Source organism: Oratosquilla oratoria, chromosome 17 (genome assembly GCF_046742065.1).
Source record: "Oratosquilla oratoria isolate Oo_2021 chromosome 17, ASM4674206v1, whole genome shotgun sequence".
Lineage (NCBI taxonomy): Eukaryota > Metazoa > Arthropoda > Malacostraca > Stomatopoda > Squillidae > Oratosquilla > Oratosquilla oratoria.
This window is the reverse complement of record NC_134793.1, coordinates 19319378-19335095: the sequence shown is the minus strand read 5'-3', so window position 1 is coordinate 19335095 and position 15718 is coordinate 19319378. Positions and strand designations below refer to the sequence as shown.

The 15718-nt window shown below is 37.5% G+C and overlaps 1 protein-coding gene across 2 annotated transcripts in view; it reads right to left on the bottom strand.

The window, feature by feature from the left end:
* LOC143034482 (putative lipid scramblase CLPTM1) overlaps positions 1-13228 on the bottom strand; it is a 44131-nt gene extending 30903 nt beyond the window's left edge. The window contains exons 1-6 of one of the 2 annotated variants that reach the window (XM_076200591.1): positions 13086-13228; positions 8629-8855; positions 6805-7069; positions 6210-6413; positions 5024-5169; positions 2917-3072 (exon numbers count right to left, since the gene is read on the bottom strand). In XM_076200591.1, the coding sequence (XP_076056706.1) occupies positions 2917-3072; positions 5024-5169; positions 6210-6413; positions 6805-7069; positions 8629-8855; positions 13086-13118 (1031 nt within the window). In that variant the 5' untranslated portion in view covers positions 13119-13228. Of the gene's footprint in view, positions 1-2916; positions 3073-5023; positions 5170-6209; positions 6414-6804; positions 7070-8628; positions 8856-10089; positions 10220-13085 lie in introns of those variants that run through there. The other variant, XM_076200592.1, reaches the window with a different exon arrangement.
* Positions 13229-15718: the final 2490 nt, after the last annotated feature.

Sequence of the window (15718 nt, the reverse complement as noted above, 5' to 3'; positions counted from 1 at the left end):
GAGACGAGGAGGAGAACAGGGGTGGAAAGGGAGTTGGGAGATAGGGTTGATGAAAGTGTATTAGGATGGTTTGGACACATGGAAAGAATGAGTGAAGAAAGATTGGTAAAAGAAGTGTGGAAGGCGGAGGTGGAAGGAGTGAATATGAGGGGGCGTCCTAGGATGAGATGGATGGACGGGGTGAAAGGGGCTTTACAAAAGAGAGGAATGTCTGTAGAGGAAGGAAGGGAGAGGACAGAAGATAGGGGCAAATTGAGAAGGGTTGTGTATAGATGAGACTGTGATGCATGAGGGGGAGTGGGTGGGGGATGGGGGGGTGAGGAAGTATGTATGAAAAAAAAAAAAAAAAAAAAAATTGATGCAGCCCAAAGGGATTTCTCCCTATCATCTCCTTTCTGCATGGGGGGGACGGAGTGGGGGGTCGCCGATTTAATGAAGAGGCCTTGCTATGGATGTGCTGTGTTTTGCGACACTGCTTCTGACCCAGGGCAGTGGACAAGATGCAGGGATGACCCATCATCCAGGAGGTGCCAAGATGGGAGGGAAGGAGGAGGGTGGAGGAGAGTAGAACATATGGGAAATGAAATGGGTGGGAGTGGTTTCTGTGCCTTTTTCTTTTTGGCCATCACCCCGTGTAAGGGGAAAAATCCTTTGATATATGTATATGTATGTATATATATATATGATAATGATAAATAAATAAAAATTATAATATAAATAATGCAGTTCCCCTTTCCCCGGATTCAATTATAAAGTAGGTTCATCTCCCTATTTTTCCTCCACTGTCATTAACAAAGGTCTCCAACCTGGCTTTGTCTTCCCTAGTTAGCGTGTTTGTCCTCTTTTAAACTAATACTTTCAAAATTGTTTTTGAGTGTCCCTAGAGATAAGAACCATGCATCATTTCTCTGTTAGATGATACTTTTGTAATAATGCTGTCCCTTGTTTATAATGTTTCCTCAAGCCTGTCCTTTACTGCTTCTATGACTATCTATTCCCAATCCCCTAAACGAAACTGAAACAAGTGAAACTGAAACAAAGGAAGAATACTATGGTTCATGAGACTGCTCATCCAGACAGTCTTCCTCCAAAACCACCAAATACCAGCCTCCAGAAACATGTTCATAATCACATCACTCACTGCTCCATTAACATACTAAAAGACAACACATTGCTGCATGCCAGACCCCCTGATATCCATCCCTCCGAATCCTCTCTCCCACAAATGGACAGAGTCTAACTGGCCAGACTGCAGTGTGGCCACCACCCAGCCCTTCTAAGCTACCACAAGAGACTGGATGACTGCATTGTGGACAACTGCCCAGGATGTAACACTTCACCCCATACTATTCAACACATAACTGAAGACTGCACTATACACAATCACACAGGCCAACAACACAACATACACTCTCTAAAGGATTTGTTGGAAAACCCCATTCCGGCTGTGGCATTCCTTGGGGAGACAAGACTGCTCGGACAGACAATCTAGGGAACGACAATAACAACAACTACGGCCCTAATTTTTTTTGGCACGTTTGGGCTTGTTTCAATACACTTAAAACAATGCCTGCAGATACGCAGATCTGTGAGCATCAAGTTCAGTTATTCCTTGAGCCTATCCAATGATCATGGGAGGCTACCAAACAGAAACCCGCCCAAAAAATAACTAAATAAATAAATAGGTAAATAAATAATGAATGTCATTTGTATTTAATGCCACCTCAGTATTTGGTTGTTCATACATGTAATATATATGAACTTGTCACCATTATCAAGGTAATTCTAAATAACAATGAACTTAAAACAAATGATAGTTATATGCATATTTACAGTATACTACCCAATTTTCAGTCCAATCCATTCAATCGCAGACAATACTAGTTCCTTGCCAATGGTCTAACATGGGACCTTAACAAAATACCCTCTCATTAAATTCATGCTTATAGCACTTCAATTATGCTTGTTTGTAAACATTCCCCTTTAGTTTGAAACCCTGTACCTATTGTTTTTCTTTTTCTTTTTCTTTTAATGTACATTTTGTTTTAGTGTTCAATATCTTTGAATGCTTGCTGGCTGAGTGAGCTAGAGTGTCACTAATTATAGCAGTCAAGGTGATGGCAGTTTGAATCCTGGCACCAGCGAGTTGGACCAAGGGTATGACTCATCAAATTCTATGCTACAAAGTCCTCTGTAAGGGACACCATCCTAGCCTCCTGATAAGGGGAATTTCTGATGTTAAACAGAATCAGAATCTTATGGGGTTCAATATGACTAACAGACACTGTTTGGTCAGGCACTAAGAATATCAAATTCAGTAGGAGCACCTTGGAAACTTGGATTGCATTATTTATATTCTAACAGCCTCTATCAAGCAAGTACATATATATATATATATATATATATATATATATATATATATATATATATTATATACATACATACATTCCAAATTCCATATTCCTCAGATTCCCTACCCAGTTAAGTGCACATATTAAAAAGTAGTACATTACAAGGCACCTGGTAATAACTTATAGACTTAAAAAAAAAAAAAAAAATTATAACTTTTCAAAGTCATCTTGATCAAATTCTGAAATATTAATGTACGGTCTTCTGGAAGCAGGGTCATCTTCCTCAAATTCCGAGAAGTCATCTTCAGACTCTAAGACGTTATCGATCTTTTCACATTCTGCCTCCAGTGGCTTATTACGCTGCACTGCTTCAGCGATCCAGTCATCAAATTCCTCAAACAATTCCACGGCCGGACACTCATTTTCCTCCCAATCCACGGTCATTTCTCTTTTACGTTCCTCAACGCCACTGCCTTCTGCCCCTTCACTACATGCTACCGTCTCAAAGCCACAAACATCGTCTTCTCTATCTTGACGATCTTCTAACAAATGGAAATCTTCGTACCTGTTTTTCATTGCTTGAGCTGCGTACAACTGCCACTTGAAGAGGGTAATGGGCTGGAAGGTCAGTTTAAGGGGGAGTGACTCCGTGGTGGTGTTGATGACTTTGTAATCCTTAACCAGATTCCAGTACGTGTTTAGGAAGACAATAGGAGTATACCTGTAAAAAATAAATACATAAGAAGGAGATCTTGGATTAAAAAAAAATATATAGAGCTGATAACTCTGTAATCCTTAACCAGATTCCAGTATGTGTTTAGGTAGACAATAGGAGTATACCTGTAAAAAATAAATACATAAGATAGGAGACCTTGGATTAAAAAAAATATTGAGCTGATAACTTTGTAATCCTTAACCAGATTCCAATACGTGTTTGGGAAGACAATAAGAATATACCTGTAAAAAACAAATATATAACATGGGAAACCTTGGATAAAAAAATATATATAGTTATACTTTTGAATGCAACTATAAAGAATATTTATAAATATTTACAATAGTTCAAAGATAACCCTTTACAAACCATGATAATCAAATTGATCAATTTCTCAAGTTGTACTATGTAATCCAGGAGGAAAATCTAAAATGTAAATTAATATCTACAGATCATTACATATATGTGCACCTATTAAATAACACAGGTTAATCAGTTTTGTACAAATATCTAAGTATAAAGACTCACAATTCAGCTGTTCAAGTGTATCTATTTTTCAGTAATTCTTCTTCCTACTCATCTTTTCATCAGCTATATCATGGTAGACAGTGATAAAATTGGTCTGTATGATACAGTATTTTAAGTTCATTTGATTATAATATTTGTATTGTGTGTTCTTTTCCAGATAGCTGGAACTTTATAGAGCTGCCAGGAGTGGTTGAAGATATCAGCTAAGGCTTTCGTAACTATAGGACCAAGATGTTTTAGATGGATGATCAAAATCTTATCAGGCCTTTCAGCATGGGGGTTTTTCAATTCCTTTTTTGCCCTTTCTGCATCTTTGTTGGTGAGGGGAAGAGTGGCATTAGTGTCTGGTTAGATTTTTCATATTTCTTTTAATATTTTTTTTTTTCTGGAATTGTGTGTTTGAAAGTTTTTGGCCACCTCCCTCATAAGGGGGGAAAAGCCTTTGGTATATGTATGTGGCATATGTATGTATGTGGCATATGTATGAATGTGTGTGTGTGTGTGTGTGTGTGTGTGTGTGTGTGTGTGTGTGTGTGTGTGTGTGTTTGAAACTTATTTGGTGAAGAATTTGTTGACACTGCACTGCTACTTTGGCGATGGCATTTTCCCTTGGATTGGTCCAACTATTCAGCAAGTAGCTGTGGGGGGATTGATTCAATTACATATATTTGGCTTTCATTGCACTCCACAATTTATTGTTACCGATTTCCTCATCCATTCTATTTGTTGTTTTCTCACCAGTTTTCCTTTGTTTATTAGTTTAGCAGGTTTTTTTGTTTACTGTTGTTTTTCTTTTTATTGTTCTGTTAGGTTGTGTTTATGTTTTAGCTTATTTCTCTTTTTCTTAAGAGTGGCTACCTCATGTGTGTAGCTGGAGCTGCAGTTTTTCCTGTAGCTTCCAGGAATGCATGTTTTGCTTGCCTTCTGGATGGTTGCTACATCCACTGCTCTATCTAGGGACAGGAACTGGTCTATGTTCTTCTGCATAATCTTTCCCTCAAACATTCTCTTGTTTGTAAGTTGTATTTTCTCTTCCAGTTCTATGGTGATCATTACTGGGAATTGGGCTAAGGGGTCTTGCATGGTTTCATATGTTGTCCGTGTTTGTAAGGAGGGTAAGCATATTATGTCAGGAAATAATGCTCATTGGCTGGATTGACTAGGCTGTCCTGTAGTGTTATTTTTTTAATTTATCATATTCCAAGTTGTGAACCCCTAGTGTTTTGGGTCATCTTTAGTCTCCCATTTGTGTCAAGCCAGATCTGTTTGCAAAGCTACAAAAAAAAAAAAAAAAAAAAAAAAAAAAAAAAAAACCTTAGCTTTAACAGTACAAATTTTGGTCATGCATCAAATTAATTACTTCATCTCTTCAGTCCCCAATTGACATTTTTTGGCTGTGAAAGAAAGAAAAAAAAAAAAAGTTCCTTACTTGTCACCTAATGGTGAGAACTCTAAGTATTCATCAAAGGGTGGAGGAACAGCTCCTCTCGTCCACTGAGTGAAATCATGAACTATGTTGATGGTTATGTTGGGATGCCAATGGGAAACAATTTCTTCATTCACTGTCTCAGCTTTCTGTGATTGGGGAAAAAAATAGATAACAATAATAAATAAACAAATATATATATATCTATATATATATATATATACATATATATATATATATACATATATATATATATATATATATATATATATATTTACATCTTAATGCATGAGGGGGGAGTGGGTGGGAGGAAGTATGTACAAGAAAAAATTTGACGCAGCCCAAAGGGATTTCTCCCTGTCTTCTCCTTTTCTGCATGGGGGGACGGAGAGGGGGGTCACTGAATTTATGAAGCGGCCTTGCTGTGGATGTGATGTGTCTTGCGACACTGCTTCTGACCCAGGGCAGTGGACAGGATGCAGGGATGACCCGTCATCCAGGACGTGCCAAGATAAGAGGGAGGGAGGAGGGTGGAATATATAGGAAATGGAATGGGTGGGAGTGGTATCTATGCCTTTTTCTTTTTGGCTACCCCCTGTGTATGGGGAAAAAGCCTTTGGTATATGTATGTATCTTAATGTTTGTATAAACATTACTCTAGTACAAACAAGCAAGCATCAGTTGTGCATTAATGATTATGATGATAATATTCATTATAGGACACAAAAAAGCTAAGATAGGTGACAGATGAGTGGAATGCATGGTGGTAGGTGCATGCTATGGCTGGCTACCTCCTTATCATGGGGAAGATGCCTATTAGTATCAAGAAAGATTGACAGATGGGACATTTTGAAAAGAGAGAAAAAGAAAGAGAGAGAGAGAGAGAGAAAGAGAGGAGGGGGGAGGGGGACAGAGAGGAAGGGAGAGGGGGAGAGGGAGAAAGAGGGAGGGAGAGGGAAAAAAGAGGGGAAAAGAGGGAGAGGGAGACAGGGGGAGAGAGAGAAAGAGAGAGGAAGGGAGAGAAAGAGAGAGGGAGGGAGAGAAAGAGGGAGAGGAGAGAAAAAGAGAAAGAGAGCAAGAGAAAGAGGGAGAGAGAGAGAGACAGACAGTGAGAGATAAAGAGAGAGTGAGATAAACCCATAGCTTCAAAATGATCAAAAACAGTTTGAAATGTATGAAAATACTTCACCAGAATTTCTTCTTCTGTCAACTTGGTTTCACCAGTAATAAGGTTGCTTGTCTTGCGGTAACGTCTCCTCTTGTATTTGTTCAAAATTCTACTCTGATATATTGTGTACTTTTTCTGGTACGAGTGATCTGACGTTGGGTCTGGCGAATACCCTTGTTTGACAATATATATGTGGAGATATATCGAACCATTATTACGTAATCTCTGAAATCATAAAAAATAATTAATTCGACATAACTGTTGTCGAAAGTTAAAAAATGAAGTTGTTTTGATTATGATTCAATTTCTTGAGAACCCCAGTGGCAGGTACTTGGCGGTGTGCTAAATTGACATTAAGGTTGACACTCCTGGGCCCAAGACCTCTTTTTCATTAATTTCAACTATATCTCTTTCATCTTTTCACTCAAAGAGCTAACGACCAGTAAATGATCCTCTTCAATAAGCCCATGACATATACAGTACACTGTCCTTCATACAAACAGAAAACACTACAGTCAGTTTATTTTCTTCCCAAAAGATCACCCAAAAAAATATTGCCAGCGAGACTCAAGGCAACAATTATTATCATCCCAAAGGGTTTTTAACCAATTCATACCTCTGAAGTTGGTATTGTCACACTGTGGTCCCATATTCCATCTTCCTCAGGGCCTGACGTCCAGTCACCATACACTAAGTCTTCTTGAAACCAAACTAAAGCACCAGGGTCCTTGAAATTCATAAAATGCTCGCTCTCGCTAATATAAGCATAGAGACTCATCACAGTCCCATTTTCAAAACTGTTGATGGCAGGCATTCTACCCAATGAGTCTGTGGAAGCCCCTGGTTGTCCGGGTTGTCCCGTTGGTGGTGTCTGAGGTCGCCTGAAAATTATACAAAATAACTAGTTGTTGCTTGTTACACTGTACTGTGGATAGGACCCAACTTGGCTCCAATGAGGAGCATCAGGAGACACCTTAGAACTGATTAATTTCAAAACAGATCCAGTCAATAAACTATAGGGGAGAAGAGAATGAAATGCAGGGGTTGTGGTCACAAATCCTCACATTTTCTCCAAAGATATTATGTACAAAATGGCCTTTGCTAATCCACCTCCCTATGATCTTATTCCCTCTGCCAACTATTTAAGATTTTCCTATACCAATGCGGTTTCAAACTCCCCATGCTACCATGCTATACTACTGTACACAGTTTTGATTATACACTAGACTTGTTTATACTTAGCACAGAATAACAGCTGCCTTAGTTTCATGCAGTCGATACTTTAGGGGCTTTTAACCTCTTCAATAAGAATCAAATTCTCGTGTACTGCATCGGATGCCCGAGGTATGAGGATTAATGCATCACAATACTCCCATTATAAAATATAAAATCTCTACTGTATTACTCATTCTCTTTCAATGAGTAATAATAACCACAGAAAACATGATTAACCCAGTTCACAGAATTGGGGGGTCACTCAGCTGCAACTACAAATATAATCAAGACACCTACACCTGTATCCCCGTATACCCACTCACACATGACGCCTATGCAGGCGTCATCATATGGAAGAAGTTAACAATGGCCCTAGGACCAATGTCAAATAATTGCAAATGGTGGTCCTGCAAGACTGATATTACCTTCATCATTTACCTTCTAAATTTGCAAAGAACTTTGCTTACATTTGGGGGTGAAGCTCTCAAATGGTTCTTATTCAATTTCCAGACCAGACCCAGGATCTCTTCCTCTACTACCCTCTTCCTTTACAATCCAATACATTGCTCTCCTCCTCCATTACAACACATATCAAGTTTAAGTTTATTCCCAGAGAGATCTGTGAAAGGGCCAAAGGAATGTTGCCAACCATTCTCAGACTGCGGGTTTCCAGTCAACGAAACTCAAACCTATAATTTTTATCACTGATGACAACTCTATAGATGTCTGTAAACATTCTCTTATAGCTGGAGAATGACCTCCACTCAAGAAGAACTAGGACAAGATTATGAGTGCAACTGTAATGATGGGTGGATCATTTCAAGAACTGGCATGACTTACAATTTTCTGAAGTATAGTGAAAAATCTTCAGACTAAATTAGTGAAGGCCAACTTGTATAAATTAAACAATGAATAAATAAATGAATAAAGTAAATAAATGCAATTCTTTGGCATATACAGTAACTTATATCTTGCCACACAGAATCAATGAACCTTTAGATAAATGAAGGGAAAAAGCAAAAACAATAACAAAGACAACAATGATGATAATGTTAACAATTACATATGACCACAAATCTTTTACTCATAGATTTAGATTCATATTCTAACTATAATGTACACAACTGGCTAGTGCAGAAGCTCTGCTTGATGACAAATCATCATACCTACAGCATTTAATAAAACATTATACCAAACAAACACATTCTAATAAAATTCAACTCACCGGAAGAATGAAACAATGAAGTAAATCATCAGTGCCCTTATTACAAGAGACTTGGTGATGGCTATGAATGATTCTCCAGCAGTAGGTTGTCTGGTGTTGTTGCCATCATTCTGGCCATTTCCGCCCTCTTGTACCTCACCGCCTTCTGCCGGCACAACCTCACCGCCCTCCTGCTCCTGCTCCCCACTGCCTTCTGTTGCTGCAATGTCAGCATTGCTACTGCCAACCTAAAACAAGAAATATCATTTACATAGACTTAAACTTTAATTTTGGTTTCAAACAAAAGGTGGTTTATGTATAAATTTTCAAATTTCATTTACCCATTGCAAGCTGGAAATATTTTCCAACTGCATGAGGAATGTCTATTGAACAGGGAAGATAGAGTGCTGAAGATAAGAATGAATAGCTACTGGTTACTGTGGAAAAAGTGAAGAAGTGACAGCTTAAAGAGATGTTTTTGTTTCATAATTTATTCACATGAAAGAGGAGGGAGGGTAGCCATACTCTCTAAGAGCAGGAGTCAAGGAGCTCTGACTGTCAGGACTTCCAGTGGAATAGCTGTGTCTTGCTGCATGGCTTTTGAACTACCAGTAAGTAATATGTGAAGGGGAGATGATACTCTTTATTCTTAAGATGTTGAGGTGGGAGGGATGGTTATTCTATAGCTGCCTTGCATTTCAGTGACCAGAAACATACAAGCCATTCAATAAAACTTTCTGGGAAGAAACATTGGACTGTTATTCTTTGTTACCATTAGTGTAGGAGTAGTTTCTGTCACTAGCTTATAGTACAAGGAGGAAGTGAAAAATTATTGATTGTCAGCTCTTTATGTGAAAAGATAAAGAAAACCTAACTGAACAGTATCATAGTTGTTGCCTTGGGCTTCTGTGGCTGATAAGTGTTTCTGCTGCCCAAATCCTATTCTAAATACAATGTCCAATTTATTATTGGCCTTCAATGCAATATCTCTAATGTGTGGGTAGATTATTTTCTAATTTGTCCAGTTGAAGAATTTGACCATCTAATCTAACTTCTATATGCTTCTTAGATTCATGACAAGGTAATCAGTGTCTCTAGGGACTTCTGAAGGGATGCAGAGATTATGTTTTGGCTCAGATTAACTGATGTACTTTTGGATGTAAACTGTAGTTGTGGTGCTGGGCTATTACTGATAGGTCGTCTGCATATGTATATTAACATTGTGCTACAGGTTTGGTGTCGGGAAGTCATGGATGTATAGGTTAGCAATGGTATTAGTACTGCCCTTTGTGAGACCCAGTGTAGTATTTTTGTTCCTATTAGATGGTTGTTCAAAGATACTCTCAATTCTCTACGAACTAAGAGGTTTGTCAACTATTTCTTGTCACTGTTGTGCATATCAGTTTCTATGATCATTTCCCATGTCATGTGTCTTGGGACTTTGTCAAAACATTATTTCTATCAACTGCCACTATCACTGACCTCTCAGGTAGTATATTCCTGAAATATTCCAGTACTTGTTTGAAGAGGTTTGTGAGCAGAGCATTGGTGGAGTAGCCTTCTTTGAGTCTATGTTGATTTGGTGAGGCAGTCAGGTGCATTTCAATTTTTTCTAGGATCATCAGTTTAGATATAGCAGAGAGGAAGGAAATAGGTCTGCAGGATGCTGGGGTTAAATTTATGAAAGATCCTAACACCTATGTCTAGACATAAATCTTCAAAATGGTGGAGAAAAAGGGCCCGAATCGATAAAAGATCCTATCTATAGACATAAATCTATTGAATTGTGTCTATGAATAGGATCTTTTATAATTTCAGGCCCTTTTTCTCTGTCAATTTTAAGATTCATTTCTAGACTTATGGGTTAGAATCTTTTATAAATTCAGCCCCTGGATTCTTTGACAGTTTGGTTTCAGGATATGGATTATGTGTGCCCTTTTCCAGATTTTAGGGATGTTGCTCAGCAACCAATAATGGTTGAAGATAAATGTCAGAGTATTTATTGTGACAGGACCCAGATGTTTTAGATGGAATTATGGCTTATTTTGTTAATAAAATATTGACCCTTATAGGTAAGTCTATCTTTACCATGTAAGCCTTGTATATAGTTTCAGTAGATCATATGGACACAGACTGTAACAGTAATAGAATCCTTGTAACAAAATATCATAATCACCTGGTATGTCATCACCCAGCCATCTATTTGCAATAACTACACATTTTGTATGTAGATTCAGTGTCACAAGGGCATGAAGTGTTCATCATAACTTATATTGTTAACAACAGAATTTCTATAAAAGTTGGGTATCAGTATTAGTTGGTATGTTGCAGTCTATCAGTCTTTGCTATATGGTTGAGGCTATGCAATCACCTCTCCCCTTTTGCCTAGCCCTAGACAGGGACTGTACTCCCAAGTTCCCTTATATAAACACTAACCAGTGAGTTGCTGGCAGTTTTGTAAGCCACAGCACCTGTTGCAATACAGGGGATTACTGACATGCAGACTGCCTGTGAGAGGTGGCCCTATACAGGGTAATGAGTGCATGTCATGTACAATCGATATTCTAAGGACTTTCATGATATCCCTACAGATCAAGTCACTCAGTATTCTTTTATGTATGGAGATTATTGGTCACTTATAATATTTACTAACCTTCTATTTGGCTAGCCCACCTCAAGTATCCTACCATCTCCATGATCTTGTTCCTATGTATAGAAGCATTGGCTGTTGATAAAATACCAAATATCCTAGTATAACCTAATGAACTTGAGGACCAGAGCTCTTCTCTTATCGGCTACTCTAGTTGTATATCTTTTCTGGGAAGGCCAACTATATACACATGTAATCAGTTATGCATTTTGCAAAATTTGTTACCTGTACAGGCCTTTTCATGCCAGATTCAGTCATGATGACTTGCACATGTCTATAATCTGAAACTTATACTGATTCACTACATATTTACAAGATACTATAATTCCCAACCTCATCCTTAGGAAATATTGTAAATGCCTATAATAATCTAGAGTAAAATCATAAGAGGAAATAAATGTACTTCATCACTGATGCATAAATATTCTCTACTTTTTCCTCCAACCCTTTCTAGTACTAAGAAGACCCTCAAAGCAAATTAAAATGAAAACAAGTAGGTTTCATAAACAGCCATATCAATCAACCAATCAACCATCAGATTACGGTTTTAGGAGGCACGTGATTGCCAGGAACATGGCCAAAGCCGTTGGATTGACTCACATTTCCTTCCAGGAAAATGTTTTAGAGTGTAGTTTCAACTGGGCATGCAATGGGTAATGTTAGCTAACATCCATCCATCCATACACACTTCCTATTTGCTAGAAGTAATGGCAAAGTGGATACCCCATAACAAGCCTGCCAATGTATACCATCACATTTTGAAGGAATCCTAGCATCCTAGCACAAATAAACAACTTATCACCAAACTAAAATGAATCAATCAAAGTTCACAGGCCACATAAGGCCTCTTCCCGTAAACTTCAACTGTAATCAAACCATTGCCCCAGGTCTCATTTTCATAAGACTTCTGGCTCCCAGGTAACTCTGGCAATACCCACTAAGCAAGTGCACAAGTCACTTGGGGAAGAATTATTGTGTTGTTGTCTTACTAAAACATTGCAGCAAATGAATTATAATATTCTCACTTTTTGTGGCAAAATGCAAAGCCTCAAATACAAAGAATAGAGTCAAGGTACCCAAATGATGCCACAATAAAGGACAAGATCACACAAGCAAAACACCAGAAAATTTTTGACAAAAAAATATAATCCTTTAATTACTTTGCTGGTGCATTATCTATAGTATTTGCAACATTTTCCCTAATGTGGTGTAAATCTGTATAAAAAAGTTAGGAATTTCCATTGTGCAAAGAAATGGAAATCAATGTTCATAAATGGTGCATCTTTTCTGTTTCAAATTCTTATAAATGTCAATGTTGAAAGAGATAGGCCTCTGAGTCTGAGACAGGATCAGATCACATTTCCGCCCCACTAAGATGGATGCACGTGCGATAATATATACGGCAACATCCATGAAATACCGCTCTTCCCCACATTTTATAAATGGTCTCTCTCGTGACGGTAATGCCCCTGTTGCCACCCAGTGGAATATGTCATGATACCCACAGCAATCTTACGAATGTAACATGTTGGATCTAGAATAGGAAATTATGATAACGATCTCCTGTCAAATTCTTTGTACTCTGATATTTCCTTTCCCTAATTTCAACAGCAATAATGTGAAGCGCTTCTTAGAATCACCAACAAGGGAGCAAGGCGGATACACCTCTTGGACGAGTCAAATAAACCAATACATGTCCCAGTTTTCCTGCACAAGGGTACGTGGAAATCAACAATCAAGAAATAAACACTCCTAATAATATGCGTCACCTTACCTTTTTATCACTTATAAACATGCTAAACCATAGTACAGTGCTTAATGAACTTGCCTGGGTACTCTCGTCTCCTTCCGTCTCTGTCATGATTACTTGTAGTGACTGATCACTGAACAGTCACAATCCTCTACTCGAGCGTCGTCTGCTCAACATGGACCTTCATCCGGATGCTGTTTTCAATTATCTCTATTTTCGTGGAAATAAAAAAAATATTGTATATTAGCAATCATAACACTTAACACTGCACTCTAAATTATAAAATTTACGATAATTATAGTTGTTGTATATAATATTCTTATATATTTGCTCCCTGTGTTGAAGATCTTGACATATAACGATCATTCAAAACAGAATTCGGATGCATGCAACGTCATACTTAGACATATCATCATGACGTAACGTTTGAAGGATAACCATATAATGGTAAACCATATATTTCAAATATAACTAAGTAAAACAAACAAAATATACCACATGCATATGAAAAGAAAAGTCAGAAGTAAAATATAATGTACAGAGACTGACAACAGATTGGGTAACAGATTACAAAAATGTAACTTTCACTAATTTTCACACAGAAGAAAATGGGAGAACAGTAACCACGTCCCGGCTAATGTGAGATGGTGATAAATATCCTGTTCACTGCAATAATGCCTTCTTTATATTCTGTTAAGGGTAATGATTGATTATATTCAACAATAGGTAAGTAGTCTTGGGCAAATTCGAAATAGTTGTCCAAGTCACCTCATGTGCGAGGTGGGCAGCGGCCGGGAACCATTACTCAGAGCGAATGCCCTTCCTAATTTCTGTGTCGCGCCCAGGGTTCGAACTGAGGCCGAATTCACCACGTGGTTACCAGACACGCCTTCTACCACCCGAGCCACGGCTGCCCCCCCCCTCCACAGCCATGTACCGTAGTCATACTAGTAATTGAAATAATAATAATAATGAATCCGATAAACTCGTCAGAGAGCATTGCGAAATAATCCAGGATGACAATTAAAAATGTAAAAAATAAAATAGAAGACAATGAAAATGAAAATAACAAGAACAACATAAGACTAGATAAACTAGACCAGTGTGTTTTCCTGGGCTCGTCCGAAGCCTGGGAGTTCAATGTACTACATAGTGTCACAAATTCGAGTATTATTTCCGTTTTGCATTTTAAGTGCAATTTTAATTTATCCATTGTATTCCATTTTTATATATTTTGCAAATACAGTTTCTAATTCTGGTATAACTGTTTAGTTTATTATTATTATTATTATTAATTAAGAACCACTGAAGACTTGTCGAACAGGTGAGGTAGTAGGAAGGACACAGTCAAGAAATGCAAGGCGGGAACTAGAATAAAACACATAAATTGGTTTCCGTAGCAATAGCTATTGCTATTTACCTGAGAGTTGTTATCTCACCTAGTGGGCTTCCCTGGCCTGATGGTTCAACCAACATGGACAAAGGCAAGGAAGCCGCACTTCACTGGTAAACTAGCTGTCATCAAAATAGAAAAAATATATCTAACCATCTGCAAAGCAGAATAAAGGATTACAAAGGAGGAGCATGCCGACAGGAGACCTTTTGGTCCATTACTAGGTCGGATGTGAAAAAAAAAATGATAAATAGATGAATAAATACTATAATAACATAAATAGTAATAAATAAAATAAATAAATGCATAGGTAGCCTATAGTTAAATAATAAACAAACAGGTAAATAATAAATAATAATAAATTGACAGATAATCAATAATAAATGAAAATCAAGCAAACAATAAACAAACAGACAAATAATAAAAAATATAAGAAATAATATAAAACATTGCATCACGTTCTGCAAATTAGTAGTATTTGTACAATTCAGTTGGTAGTATTTGTACAATTTATCAGCAAGAAAATTTGAGATGAAATATTTAAATGTATAGAGAAATGGATACGATAGATAGTATGCATTTCATATTTGTAATGTATCAGTATAATTTTTTTTCTTGCGGCCTGAGTTCCCATTTTATACTGACGACCCCTTGTACCTACATAAAATGGTTTAAAATATATAGTTCAACATTACTGTACAATTATTTAGAACAATTTTCATTGTCTTATAATAACAATGATAAACAATCTACCATAGAGAGGAAGAACACATTTCAACCTTTCTGAATACTAAACGTGTAATCCCTGAACATCTTTGAAATTATTTCAAGTGGTGTGTAAGAGTAGGTAAACCGATCCTTGTGCACATACCTGTGCAATATGTGGATATACAGTACATTATCAGGTCCAATCGATTTAGATGGATCAAAATAAGAAATAACTAACGATGTCATAAACTAAAGATAAGATTACCTTTTACCTTTTCACATGTACAGTACACACACACGCATATATGCACACACAGTTGGGTGTGTGTGCGTGTAAGGTCAAAGCATTACCCATAGATCGGACATACGAGCTCTGAGCTCTCTTCCGGGAGGGAAATAGCTATCGATCACGAGTCCAACACGTGATCCAAAGACCAAGGTGAATCACACACACACACACACACACACACACACACACACACACACACACACACACACATATATATATATATATATATATATATATATATATATATATATATACATATATATATATTGCAGTAATTCACAAGGCACACGTGAAAATAATATGCAGAAAAAACCACTGGGA